The sequence below is a fragment of the Falco peregrinus genome, chromosome 1 (assembly GCF_023634155.1).
Source record: "Falco peregrinus isolate bFalPer1 chromosome 1, bFalPer1.pri, whole genome shotgun sequence".
Taxonomy (NCBI): Eukaryota; Metazoa; Chordata; class Aves; order Falconiformes; family Falconidae; genus Falco; species Falco peregrinus.
This window is the reverse complement of record NC_073721.1, coordinates 90160144-90175330: the sequence shown is the minus strand read 5'-3', so window position 1 is coordinate 90175330 and position 15187 is coordinate 90160144. Positions and strand designations below refer to the sequence as shown.

The 15187-nt window shown below is 41.5% G+C and overlaps 1 protein-coding gene across 3 annotated transcripts in view; it reads right to left on the bottom strand.

The window, feature by feature from the left end:
• Nucleotides 1-651: 651 nt before the first annotated feature.
• Nucleotides 652-15187, bottom strand: part of TUNAR (TCL1 upstream neural differentiation-associated RNA) — a 161895-nt gene continuing 147359 nt past the window's right edge. For all 3 annotated transcript variants that reach the window (XM_055793894.1, XM_055793895.1, XM_055793896.1), the window contains one exon: nucleotides 652-1544. In XM_055793894.1, coding sequence (XP_055649869.1) covers nucleotides 1359-1544 — 186 coding nt within the window. In that variant the 3' untranslated portion in view covers nucleotides 652-1358. The remainder of the gene's footprint in view (nucleotides 1545-15187) is intronic.

Below are 15187 nucleotides of genomic sequence, written 5' to 3'. Positions count from 1 at the left end.
TTTTAATGCTTCATATATTTATAGGTACTGAACTCTGAAGAAAAATGGTGACCATCATCATTGTACATTCCTGTCAAAAACATAAGTCATACAACTTCACTGCACTGACCTCAGTTAAAGCACATGTCAGAGAATCATATAGTGCTAATGATCCTCACATTTAAAATATTTACAGTCTCGATTTTGCTTAAGCCCCTCACTACAGGCTCTCTAAATTTCTCTTTTCAGCTGCATAAACCTTTGCTGGCTTCTCTCAGTATAAATACTTAGAGAATGTGACCAGATTCTGAAAGTCATAAATTCTGTGAATTTTGTAATATTTTTGTGAGATGCCTCAATATTCCTTTCATTAGCTTTTTTTTTTTTTTTTTTTTTTTTTTTTAAACTATAAATAGAGCCTGCTTTCTGCAACCAGTCTCCAAAGGTCACCTTACAATGTTTTGCTATTTCCCGTATTAAGCAGCAATGCTTTTCAGCTGACATTCCAACTTCAAGTCATGCATATGAGCATGATGTGAGCTTGCTTCAGACCACAGTGAGAGGGCTGCAAACAAGACTGCTGTATAATTGCTGAGAAAAATAACATCCATTGTCAAGAAGGGCACTTCATCAAACAAAATTTAGCTGCATGAATACAAGTGTCTCCAAATATTTGGTTCATGCTAAAAATATAGCACATTTATTAAAAATATATATTTATAAACACTGGTATGAACAGACACAAATGTTAAGCAAATGAGAAAAGAAAAATAACCATGTAATGTATTTCTCCCAACATGTTATCAGTTTTAGGCAGACCTTGGTCAATGGAATTGTTTTTTTCATGATTGCACCATATGTTCATTCTAAATAAAAAGCTTGTCAGATTCAATGTAAATAAAAGCAAAAACCAAGAAAAAAAAGTCATTTCACCTAACAGACATGTGATCTGTGCTATGAAGCTATCTTTGAGTTCAATCTTTGCGGGTATACAGTATGCATTTCTAATTGTATATAGCATAGAGCTTCTTTCTTTCTTTCTTTCTTTTTTTTTTTTTTTTTCACCCAAAGTGTGTTAAAACAACATAGCCCTGATGGATTTCTTCAAAGCTACAACTTACATAATTGCAGTCATTTTCTTCCAAACTGAAAACCAAACTGAAAGGAAGTAGGCAGGACAAGAGAGTTAAGCTTGTTACTGTGTGAAAAAGTCTTGTTAAATTAATTGTGCTTCAGCCTTCGCTGCCTGCAGGCAGTGCTTTTATGATGTGTTAATATAATACAGAGTCAATTCTGATTAAACAACTTGTCAATAATCAGCAATGTTTGTCGTCACTTTTAATGGCTGTTTTATCTGGTCTATTTGCATGCCTTCTAGTTTACAGTGTTGTGTAAATATACACAAAAATGATCACAATGAGGTTCAGAATTGTCCCAATAATTCCAAGCATTGCCAAGATGGTTTCTTCCTTGCTTTCCTTTTCTTGACTGCCTTTATCTTCTTCATTTCCACTAGTGATTACCATCTTGGTGGCCAGTTTCTTTATCCTCCCTTTCAGGATAACCTGGATTTAGGAACAAAAACATTAAAATGGATTGTTAGTTCGAGTTTCCAAACTCATATTAATAGTGGAGCCAATTGAAGAATTTTTGCCCCATAATGCGTCATATGAAGAATTCACTTTGAAAGTATTAATATTTTTACTAGCTATTTAGTAAATGCTTAATTAAAATGATAATTCAGCTAGCCTGTAGATTACTTATAACCCTCCATTAACACTCTGCTTTTGTGGCAGCAATCATCCGTAACACATATAACTCATCTGCGATGTTGTTATAAAAATGGTCAGAAATGTACCGATGAGGTGTGACTCCACCAGCGTCAGCGGGGACTTTGCCTGCGTTAGGGCTACAGGAGACCATCTCGTCAAGTTGTGGAGACCCTAGATTTACACTGTAGTTCCAAGAAGCAAGTGGGTGAGGGAAATAAAACTGGGAAGACCTCTTTTTTAATAGGAAAAATCACCAAAGACAAAGGCATTTTGTCTCCTATTGAGAAGGAAGACAGCCGTGACTTCCTAATAAATAATTCAAAATGGAAGCAAAACCAAAATAACATCCATCTTGCCTTTTATTTTCCTCGTTCCTAATGCACAAGGAAAAGTTACTTGCAGTGCAGTGAGTTGAAGTGTATCGATCTGCCTGCAGGGAGAATACAGCCATTTCCCAAGCAGCAGCCTCATCCTCTGCTTCAAAAAAGAGGATTCTTCAAACATGGGACCAGCCCTGACTTCTGGCACTGCTGGAGCCGCGAACAAGGGAGCTCTCTTGGTCTTCCAGAGACCCAGACTCTGAGACCTGGGTAAACATTTGATTGTTCAAGTAAAAATGGATAAGTTCTATTTATCTGTGCTTATCTAATGCTGCAAATTTTGCTCTCATGGGCAAACTAGAGTGCCACAGAAAACTGAAAAAGGTTGGCTGGTTTCCCAAAGACAACCGATCTGCCAACAGCTGGGTTCCGGCAATGCCCTGCTGTTACCTCCCAAGCTGTAAACCATATCCCATGATGTTCCTGCTGCAGGAAGCAGTGGTAGGATGCAGCAAAAAATGCTCCCCAACAGCTCTTGCCTTTTAGAGGGGTTTGTTTGGAGAAGGGGGGCACAGGCACTTCCCTCATTCCTCCCTCTGGTAACCCATGGAGCAAACCCGCTAGATCCCACGCAGCACAGATGTTCAGGGTGATGAGCGCTCCTCGAGAACAGGCCACAATCTGCACGGACACATGTGTGTGCGTCCCAGCACATGTCACGAGAGGGGAGCCCTGACCTGCAGCTCCACCGAGCTCCTGGGCTGCACAGCTGTAGAGCAGCCACCAGAGCACCAAAAGGTGGAAAGGACTGGGAGAGGTAAGGAAACCCTGCGACAGAGAGACTGAGAGCAAAAATGGAGAATCCAGACAAAGCAACTTGCATTTGGTCACATCTGCAAGTTGTTTATATATAGGACAGTGAGTAACTACTGGCAGCTTCCTAGAACGGGTGTCCTGGTTGAATTCAGCAGGTACAAGTGATTAGCAGTGAGTAAGGCAGAAGCGGGGACCTGTGGAGGTGCCACTGGCCTTTATACTTACACTTGTGTTAGCATTTACGTGTTTTACCTTAGCATCACCAGGTGATTCAGAGGAAAACAAGAATGAAAGAGTCAGTAACCTGAGGGTATCCATGACAGAATCAAGTCAGCAGGAGCAGGAGGCACCAGGCAGAGGGATACTGCATTAGACAGCAGAGCATGCTCATCTAGCAGGTCTTCAGGTAACCTGCCCCAGGAGAGCAAAGCTTCAGAGGCACCAGGTACCTCTCAGGGATGCTGGCTCCTGTGGCCCCGCTGCAGGTTCCCTTCCAGCCCTCAGAAACGTCCCTGTCCCCACAGTTCCTCCAGCCACAGCCACCCGCAACTCCTCCTGCAGGACCTACCTCTTCTAGCAGCAGAAGGGCTTTGTCATATTGCCCCCAGCTGGTGTCCAGGGGACGGCTTGGTTGCATCTGACGGGTGCCCTCCCTATCGTATTAATTGCCACCATATACAGTCAGTGATACCTTAACAAGCAAACTGGCTCTGGGAAGTCACAGGAGAATTCCTACTGAAGCCATTTACACTAACCTCAAAACCAAAGCACATCCACTCCGTGTGGCATCAGATCACAAACTCGCATCCCAAGCTATGGTGCGCAGCCACTACTTCACCCGCAAAGCCATGAGTCATTTGGATATCATGTTCTTTTCCCGTTCAGTAACTGGGAGGTTTTCCCTCTGGCCATATGTTTGCATTTCACTGTTTCTTTGAAAAATCAAGCGGGATCACAAATATGATCTGATAAAATCCCAGGCCTGGAACACAAGGATTTGAAGGGAGGGTGAAGTCCTTGCTGACTGGCTCCCACAAGAGCCAAGCGCTCTTGATTCAGCACTCTGGCTCCCACAGAAATATGGTCATACCCAAGCATCTTGTGGGTCAAGCCCTTCTGGCTCTGAAAAAAGCCAGAGAAGGTACAGTGGGCCTCTCTGCATCCCATGGTTTAGGCAGTTTCCCATTCACATGAATATAAACCCACAGCGAGCAGTGCAGAGCCCCAGATGGGGTGGATTTGCACACGCACTGCATCCACAGACACTCTTAACTTTGACATGGTGACTGCACCACATGCACTAGACAATCTCATTTCTAGGATTAATGTGAGCAGAGGCAGCATGAGGGCATCTGAACCCCTCTTATTAACATCCCCAATCTTTTCTTACTAAAGTCAAACTGTGAAGCATAAAGTTAGTGTCAAACTCTTTCAGGACACTAGATCCTAAAAATGTGATTTTTTTGGAGATCATCTCAGTTGCTGCATTCATGCCTGTGTGCTCTCTATTTGTTTGGCTCATGCTATGATGCAGCCTGGGGCTGCATGAACTGCATCCTTTTTGGGTGAAACTACACCCAAAGATGTGCTCCAGGAGCTCTTCACGTGCTATAAAAACAATAAAATCGATTTCAGCTCATGGCAGCAGGGGTCCAGACAAAAGCTTATCTGAAGTAAAACCCCCAAAACATGTGTAGTGTGGACACTGGCACCATTACTTTCCCTGGAGGAGTTGCTCCAGCAGGTCCAGGCTGCTCACCATTTAATACATCACCTAAACTACGAGAGAGAGCGAGCACAGTGGGCTTGGTATTAAGAGGCATTTAACGTTCAAACAGGACAAGTCTGGGACCAAATGCAATTATATTAGTACTCTGCCAAATATAGTACTGTTGAAATCGAGGTAAGCGTTGACTTTGAACTGTGAGGAGACCAGAATCAAAATTGCTTCTCCACATTTAAGAACTGACCTTGGGAGAGGAGGAGCACTCTCCTAATGTTAGATTCAAGACTTTAACCTTCACAGATCTCATGCTTAGAGTAGTATTTTGGATAGCTGAAGTGTGGGGGTTTTTTTTGCTACTGGGAAAATATTTGCTGTCAGTTTTAGTATAATTACACCAATTAAGAAAATAAAGAAGTTTTCTGGCTTTCTGGGTACTTTTTTTCAACATTTATTATTCTCTTCTGGAAATTGCTTTCATTTTTTTGACATTGTTTCACATTTGTAAGATTCTTATGACACATTACTCCTTTTATATTTTTTATACTTTTTATATTTATGCTTGTCAGAAACATTCCTTTTGCTTACCCAGAACTGCTGCTAGAACTGCTGAGACAGGAGGGATAGAGAGTACTAGATTTACCAGCTCTTTAATAACTATCCCTGTTATTTACTTACTACTTCATTAAGAAAGTGCTTTCCTGCCACATCAAAATTACTGTGTTTCCTACTTCATTTTGTAAGATTCATTATTAACTTAACATCAGCCTTTTGAAAAGCTACGTATTCCAAAAAGCTAGCCATGGAAAGATATGTATTCCACATATTTTGCATTGCACAGGGGAGGAAAGGACAGTTCGGTGGTTAGGACGCTCCTTGCGCTATTCATGTCCTTGCATTACCGCTGAATTCTTAGATATCTATAGGAAATCCACTTTAAGCCTCCCTCTGCCTCAGTTTCTCACCTGTGAGATTCTTTGAAGAACCACCCAGCCTATGTCAGAGAACGATCCATAACATAAGTCAGGCCTCACAAATACTTCCAAAAGAGGGAGACACTAACATGGAAAATTTCAGATCCAGCAGTGCTGTAAAATATACGCACTACCATTACCCCAGATCTGTGGGATCTGTTGTACACCACTGTCATTGCAAACAGCCCAGCGAACAAGGCAAAGCATTTCTAGCCAAAGGAGATAATCCTTACTTGTCTCTTCATTCTCAGCATGAACAGCAACTGAGCTAAAGGTGATGGCTTAGTGGCAGGGCTTTGGAAAAGGCAGCAGCAAGCACACTTTAGTGAATTTACTGCAGTATGTTTGTCACATCGAAGATACAAAGCACATCCCTCGTGAAGTACCTGTCCCAACATATCTGTCAGCTTTTGAAATCACTGGCACCTTGACTAGCTCTTGAAAAAGTTTTGTAATCTTAAATAATTTCTCTTCTAAGTCATTATTTACGAGCTCCCCAAAAAGGCTTCGGGTGGAGGGTGCGGCTGGCAGAAGCGGAGCTCCTGGGAAGTCTGAGGAGGCGAGGATGGTCCAGGCTTTGCCGGAGGCCCTCACCACTCGTGCTGACCAGCCCCGTTTTGCCATGTATTATCTGGCACTTTGAAAGACAGGAACGAAAACTTCTGAAAAGCTCCCAGGGTCAGATGCTCAGCTGGTACAAAGCAGTCTCCCTCCCCTGAGTTCAGCTGAGCCACCTCCACTTACACTCGCTGAGGATCTGGCTCCTTGTACTCAATCTAGCTTGAATATCAGCGAGCACAAATTTAGTATTCTTAATCCATAATCACAGACAATCACCAGCCAAATTGTTTTGATATTTAAACTTGTTTACAGTCCCCAGGCTATTAGTTGTGATGACACATTAAGAGATAAGAGAGGTTTAATTTTCTGAGGATAGTTCCACCCTCTGGGGATAAGAAACACACAGCAGAAACTTGTTTTGATTAGCAAACAGAAATCATACAAAACCGAGTGTGAGTTCAGATGCTGCTGAACTGACACCTTCCCTTATCTCACAAAGTGCTCGAATTACCAAGCAAGGAGGGGAGGCTCCGAGGATTTAACCCCACTTGAACACCACAGCCAACTGGACTTCTGCTCCTTTCCTCCTAACAAGTTATTTTAATCTCATTTTCAGCCAAGGGCAGACTTGGGAAAGTTGGGTGCTCAGCGCAAGTCCTGGACAGCCTCCAGGCAAGATGCTAGGCAGGGCAGTTCGGTGGATGCTGCACTGCTGCTCCTGATCTGTGGGAGGAAGGCAAACAGTGCGCACGTTTGTGCTCGCTGGCAGTCCCTTTTCTAAGGATTACATGGGCATATTCTCACTCCTGTGATGACTTCATATCCACTCCCAACCCTTGTACTGTTTTGACTGGATAAGTCCTCTCCTAAACTCCACTAACATAGTATGTTGTCAGCTGTCAGTCAAGATCCTGCTCAGAGAAGCACTGGCGGGTGCAGGGACACACATTTGCATTTATTTTTAGCGTTGGATTTCAGGGAACTGAAAAGCACCATGTAAATGCAAGATAAGGCCAAAAGAAGCTCTGAGGCCATAAGAAACTTCACTAAAAGCTCGTTCAGACATAGCAGCTTGCACAGGCAATGTGCAGTACGTGTGAATAGCGGATTAATTGAAATGGAATGAGCAGCAACTAATGTACGGTAGAAATCAGAATACATGAGAAAAGCAAAGAACGGCCATAAGAAAAATGAGAGAGGGAGACAGGGAAAGGTGCCAAGGGAGAGGTCTTTCATTAGAGAAAAAAGACCAGAAAGAGCAGGAATGTGAGCCAGGTTCAATAACACTCCTCAGCAGTGAGCAGAGACCAGCGCCCAAAGAAAAGAGATGTCTCAGCAGAGAGAGGACACAAGCACTTATGTAGTCCTCAAGCAGGAAAATAAACCCACGTCAGGCTGCTGCTCTGCTGGCTGGTTTTAGTCAGTGGGAAATACATGCTATTTATAGCGCTGCAGCCAGGATATTTCCAAAGGTTCAGCAATGTGAAATCTCCTCTAGAATAAAGGGAAGCACTCAGCAGCAAAGAGGTTATTCTGAGAGGGCAGAATTCAAATAAGTAATGCATTACAGGACTCATTCTGCTCCCCACCATGGCTCTGATCCAGTTTATTCAGACAGCTGGTTTTGTTCCCCAGGCAATTCAGAACTTAGAAGAGGCAAAGGACTTGCAGCCAGGTTTACAATTTTACCTTTCTTCTCATCATTTATGTCTCTGGGACCATCCACAGCCCTGAAATGCTCAGGATACCTAAGCTCTGTTATAAGACCAAATATTTTGAATACAAGTATCCTTATCTTCAATACAAAGCTATGATCTATAGCAGAATAATGATCCTTAAATACCAGGCTATTACTACAGACTCTCTTTTTGCCTGCCTCCTGCAGACAGTGTTATCCACAGATTCACTAAGAGCCTTTGGCTCCTCCGCTTATAGCAAGGTCTCACATACCAGGATACCTAAGGCTTCACAAGTCCTACTTTGTGAAAGAAATAAACCTGAATGAAATGAGAATAAGTCAGCCTTTAACACACAGCCCTCTCCTCTTTGATATGAGATGCACTATGAAGAACGAATTGTTATTGATCAAAATGAGTAGTTCATTTAAAACACAGCTGCAAGATTTCCAAACTTTGCAAATCCAGAAATGATTAATTTTCTGGCTGGGCCTAAACAGAGGTGAAATTTCAGTAGAATTCTGCATGGTCTAGACTGGTTTACTTTGTGTTCACAGTCCATTTTCCTGATACACAGTACTGTGGTTGGTTGCCTGGTACTGATACTCAGAAGCAACTCTCAGTTGGTACTGCAGCACACACTTGCCATTTTCCTCCTTTTAAATACACAGTATTTCTTTTCAGACCTTTTGAGTCAAGAGAGTATTTCCTCCCTCCCACTCTTCCTGAGGTTAGCCCCTGATACCCTTTATCAGCAAGAAGAGAGGAGGGATAACAGGGTCTATGGTTATTTTGGCTGCATGAATCCCTCTGCAATGTCTGCAAATGCACTGGCTCTCAAAAAAATTCTGACTGTCTGCGCTCCATTTTCAGACAATTTAATGCTCTGCTGCAATAAATGGCTAGTGCTGAAAGATAAAAGTTGCATATTGCAGACACAGTGACAGAGGACAGATCTGGGCTCCGTCTTTGTACAGTTTCTGCTGAGCCCTGTCCTGCAGAGCCTAAGGGATTCCTGTCCCAGAATCAGCAGCTGCAATGGAGAAGGAGAAGAGAAGCCAAACATCAACCCCAGACAGGTTTGTGTCTCACTGCTGTCCCTTTCCCATCAGCGGCGATGGGACAGAAAGAGCTAGCCACAGTGGTTTCCCAGAACTGCCTTATAAAACGTCCAGTAAAGGCCAAACAGGCTGCGGTGTTAGTGGGCATAAAAGTAGCCAAACGGAGCCAGATGACAGTCCTGCTGACCAGATGTCTCCTTGTCGTTAGCTGATGCCAAAGGTGCACAGCGTGACTGCAGCAATGCTTACCCCACTGTAGCTAACTAGGATCCAGAAATCTGCAGCTCAAGGACTTCCTCCACCAGAGTAAGCATCTTTGGGTTTCATGCCTCTCTATAGATTTGTTTTCTCTAAATTTGTCTAATTGCTGCTTGCACTTATTTTTCCCCTATACAGTGTCCTGTAGCAATGAGCTCAAAAGAAAATTAAAGGACATCTGTAAAAGGATCCACTTGTTATTTGAACCTGTTACTTCATTCCTTATTGTAATTTGGGAAACTGTGAGGAATTAGCTTTTATTCTGCAGGCCACCTAGAATGCTGGAATTTTCTTACCATAGCCCTGTAGTCATCTTTTTTCAAGACTGAAAAATCCTGGTCTGTCTAGTTGTTTCCTCGAACAGAAGCCATTCTGTGCTTTTGGTTATTTTTCTTGCCTCTCTCTCTTCCTTGTCTAGTTATCCAAGGAGGGTTTGAAGCAACAAAGGACAAAACCTTTCTGGGCTTCTGGTATTAGTGTGCAGCCCGTGCATTGAAGATGTATTGACCTTGCTCTCCAAAGGTTTCATAATTTATAGATACCAAGGTTGTTAGAACAGACACTTTTCATTTGAAGAAAAGAGAAGGAAAAAGAGAAGAAAAAGAGAAAAAAGAAAAAGAGAAAAAGAGAAAGAGAATTAAAAAAAAAGAAAAAGAAAAAGAAAAAGAAAGGTAACATCTCTCCTTCTCACACTCCAGAAATTATGATAGAATAAAATTTGAAGCTTGAAGTCAGAGTTCTCTCTGTTAGTACTTTGCCCATCTTTCCTGAGCTTAAGAAAGCAGAACAACAAAAAAACTCTACAGTGAACACACCCAGATGCTGGCATATCCAGATTAAAAAAAAAAACAAACCAACCACCACCAAACAACACCCAACTATTAAAAGCCTTAAAATTTACATTTTTGACCAGATAAAAATAGCATGAGCTGAAATAGCTAGGTGAAAGAATGAGATGTTGAAGTATCTCTTTCCATTATTTCAGATCTCAGCACCTCATTTTCTATTTCAAGGGCATCTCCAGGATTCTCTTTTAGAAGCAAAAATACACTGAAGCCCCGTAAAGGGAAAAAATACAATACCCACGTCTTAGAGAAAGACAGGTCTCTTATCTGCCAGGAAGCAAAAAACCTCTGTCATAAGCATTTTAAAGATCTGTCCTCAACCACTGTGTGCTGGAATGGAAACTCAGCTGCTTCACAAGATATAAGAAATATTAAGAGATGGGAAACTGGCAGAAATTTGTATTAATTTTTTTGCTATATAATATCTCTAAATTCAGCCATGGCCAGAAGATGATTTGGCCTGGAATGGATCAAACTACCTTTACTTCAGATGTAACCTCTCCTTATAAAACAAACATGCACCAGTAGAGCATCCAGAAACCTGAGGGACATAACACCAGAGCTTCTCTAGAAAAAAGCTGTTAATTTGTGGGTACAACAACAATCTAGGAAGTTTAAAATCTCCAGTTTTAATTCTATATCTATATTCCAAAATTAATTATCTATATTCCAAACTTAATTATCAACTACAGCTACATGAAGGGACACTGCAAATAATTCTAGCCAACTGACACTTTCTGATTTAGGAAAGTTGTGCTCAGGTTTTTTTATAACTTTAAAAGTTATAATTATTTGGTCTGAAATGATACATGCCAGCCGTTTGTCTCAAGGAAAATATTTCCCTGGTCGTGGACTGGAGAAATCACCCAGTTCTGCTGTTGATAGGAATGATGCTTAGAATCCAATTATTGGTTTACCCATATAAAATACTGGCAACCTTTTCAGGGAAACACTCAAGTATCTTCACTTATGAAGCAAGGACTGCATTCTCAATTTTATTGTAGCTGATACAAGTGCAGAAGAAGGTCTTGTGCAGCATAAAATATGTTTCTTTTTAGATGATGAGTTTTGAAAAAGAAATTACCTCTCTTGTAATTTTTTCCTGTTTAATTACTCTCTTGCAGCATTTCAATAGGTTGAAATGTCATTGACAGTTGTTAATATGAAAATTTGAATAGCAAAAGGCTTACAGTTTGCTATTAAAAAATAAATTCTTTGTTGTTTTTTTTAATTAATTTGAAAAGACCAGCCAAGCATGCTATAATTAAAGGTAATACAGGATAAATTCAGCCTGCTTCTGTTCATGTGTTGTCAGGTAGGCTTTAGCTAAGCACTATTCTATTCACTAAATCCCAGCTTCAGTCTGAACGCAGTGCACTTGCACTTGCCATAGAAGAGGAGAGAAAAAAGTTTTTCCTTGTAGGATGCTTCAATTTTATTCCCCACCCCCCCCCCACCCCCACCCCCCCAGCATTTAAAAGGAGGCAGGAGAGTCTGAGAAGAGCAGCAGTCTTTTGTCTACAGACATGAGATGTTACCCTGAGGAACAGGACAACTCATTCACGCCACACTTTTCAAAGTTGCTCCCCTGTCCTGGGTTTCTGGGAGCCTGCCTTGAATATCTGAAGGTGGCGAGTACTAGCTATTGTCGTGGAAGCCAATGGGAACTGCAGTATGTGCCATCACATCCCCCCAGAAAATTACATCGGGCACCCACAATTACAGATACTTGTAATCTTACTTCTTTTTTGCCTTAGGCGACCAGCTGTACTATGGAGTAATGATACCCAGAATTGCTATTAAGGTGCTGTACATGGAAATTAGTCAGTGTTTGCATGTGGCAAGGACCTGCACAGTGGAACACCCTGGAATGTCCCAGCAGGAAATAATTTTGCCTTCACAGCAGAGTCTGAGCTGTGCATTGAAAAGTGAAAAGAAAATCAGGAACTGAACTCACAAACTGTATCATCTATTATGTGCACCAAGTGAGACTCGGATCCTGGGCAAAAATAGTCTGTGACTGATGCACCTGTGCAAGGTGGCAAATTAATGGAGTAGAGACAATTTTACTTGCAGCATTTCTTAGCTTCAAGTGCTGAGCTGTGCAACCTTGATAATGTTCTTTTCACATACTGTTTTGTGTGTAATTGTTACCTATATGAGCCCAAATTTTAAAATAGACCACTTCCCTATTGGATGCCTTTTTTAGGACACAGTTGCAGCTGACTCTTAAAGGTGCCAATAACCTGCAACTCATGCTGAAGGCTACTGGCACGGTCACAGCAACACTATCCAAACTCTGATAATTTCAAAGCCTCTTTCAAAGTCCTGGGATGAGCACTCCAAAACGGAGGCAGCCAAAAATCCCTTGCCACTTTTAAAATATGAGGTCTAATAAGATAAAATAACAGATAATTTGAGGAAGAAGCTAGTTTCTAAAACAAAGTTATCAAAGTAGGATAACACTCCAGGCAACCAACTCCCACACCTTTTATCATCATCATTAGTCATTTATATTGCAGCAGCATGCGGCAACCCCTGCTGACGCCTGGGCTAGAAACCAGACACAGATAGCAAGAACGATGCCTATCCCAAGCAGCTTACAAAATTACAACAGTACGAAGTACGGGAAGGGGGGCAGGGGGGAAGAAGAGAAGGTTGAAGCGAGTTGCTGAAGGTCGATTTGCACAAACCTGGCACAGCCAGGAGAGCCAGGCCCTCAATCCACGGGAGCAGCTGCCCCTCTGGCTTGCACTCAGAGCAAGCATGGCATGGGGGAGAGGTGGCAGCTCTACTTGTGCAGGTTCCACACTCCTGGGGAAACAAGTTGGTTGTGCGGGGGGTAACACGTTTGGGAAAACGGGAGAGCGAGGTGATACGTCTCTTCAGGGCTTGGGGTAGAGCTCTGTGGCACAGCAGAGGAGTGGGATTTGGAGTGAAAAGGTCACAATTCACTCACCAAATGCTCTGGCAACTCATCAGGATGGGCAGTGAAGAGAGGAGGATGGGAAGACCTGGATTTCCTAATCCCCGTGCACTGGCATGTTGTTATAACAAGTGCCTGCTGTTGGGACTTGTGGATATCACAGTTGCAGAATGATTGAGGTTGGGGCAACCTCTGGAACTCACCTGGTCCAACCTCCCTGCTCAAGCAAGTTCACTGATAGCCAGTTGCCCAGAGCCATGTCCAGACAGCTTTTCAACATCTCCAAGCATGGAGACTTCACAACCCCTCCATGCAACCTGTTCCAGTGCTCAGTCACCCTCACAGTGACATGCTTCCTGACGTTTACATGTTTCCATTGTTCAGCAAAGGATGTCACCTTGCATACGGAGCAAAACCATTTGGATTCATTTTTTGTTTTATAGCTTGCTCCTATCCTTTTTAAAAAGATACAAATGATGTTGCTATAGATCTGGAGAGAATATTTGCTATGTCTTCCAACCCTGTACAGTATACCTAACAGCCCATGTTCTTTCTTTGTCTGCAGTGGGTACTGTACTATATAAGGAACATATTTTGATAGCTAATGTAATGCAATGTACACAACATGTTGCCTCAAGGTCATGGTAAATTGTATCTGTTTATATGATGCATCTTGACATACTCTAATGTAGTGCCAGTAATTTAAAACAATGCCCATATAAAGTATGAATAAGACCAAGAACCTAGCCACAAAAGTGAAAATATTTCACTTCTTTCTTATATTAAGAGTGTTCAGTAGCATATCAGTAATTTTTCTTAAGGTTTTAGGAAGAAGAATATATATTTTCCTACATCTTTTTTCATTGGCCATCAGCCAAATTTCATTCATAAAACTTTGAGCAAAATGAGTCTTAAAAGGAAAGCTAATCTGAATGTATGCCTCCAGAACAGAGCGCCAAATTTAACCCTGTTTTTTTTTAACATATAATAGATTCTTTAAAAATATTGCTTGCAATAAAGGGGCTGCTAATAATAAAAAAAATATTCATAGTATCTTAATTATGCAAAATTGGTCACTGGAAATTATTGTGTGTAACTCTCGGAGTCCTTACAACACACAGGGAGAGCACTGAGTCCCACTGAACTGGTGTGATAAGCAAATTAATATCAGTATGTCTAAAAACAGTAGGTTGGTAACGTTTCTTTCAACTTAATTTTCAAAACAAAGTGTTCATCTGTTATGAATTGTTTCCCAAGATATTCTGAATGTTCACACAGACCTGTTTTCTGTTCTAGCAGCTGTCACACCATTCCTATAGGACTGATGCTTTCTCCATTAAGATACTTTGCTCACATTTGTAAAGTATCCATTTGGCTCTGCTTGTGTTTTGAAAGCAAAACTGTCCTTTAGGGAGAAGTTTAACCATTTCTTCCCCTTTTATGCTGTAAGGCAGAATCAACGAGTGCTGGGGTGAGGTGACTGGGAGAAATGAGCATACCAGTAAAAAAATAGCTTGTGGTCATGGACCATAGAAAACCCAGAAGACAGCAGCCCTGCAGTGGGACAATGTTCTTCAGGCTCTGGTGAGAGAAAGGAGTTTCCTCATGAATCAAAACTGGGAAATAAACACTATATCATAACAGATATTCAGGTGTTGCCAGTTCACAACATTTAAGGAAATTCTAGTAGACAGAAAATAATTTAAGATCCTGCATGTGTCATGTATCCGGGATTAAAACAAAAGAAAAAAAGAAAAAAGACACTTGGGCCAAACTTTTTCAAAGGCCATTTGAGGGCTAATTTAAGAGACTGAATTAAATATTAGTTCAGGTTAACCTGAAAATTCTGATAGTAATCATTCATACTCTAAGAAAACTTCTGGATTTGCTTTACTATGTAGGAAAAAAATGGAAGGCTAATTGGTGGGCAAAACTCAGTGCTGGTTCAAATCTGGACTAAGAAATGATACCTTCAAGTGAATACTCACAGACACTGGTAAACATAATTAACCTATTCAATGGTACCATCGCATTCCTAGATATTATGATTTCAGAACCTATCTGTAATGTAAATTAAACTGGCAGTTGTACTGATTAATATTAGACGTGAAAGGAATAAGGCTGTGTGACTGAAAAACTGAATGTGGAAAGTGCTTTAAAATATGGTGTCACTCTACCACCCACCCAGAAAACCTGAGGCAGATCAAGATTAAAAACTTTATCTAAATTCATGAGGCTGCCCATTGAAGCTCCAGAGAACTGAACTATTTTTCTCA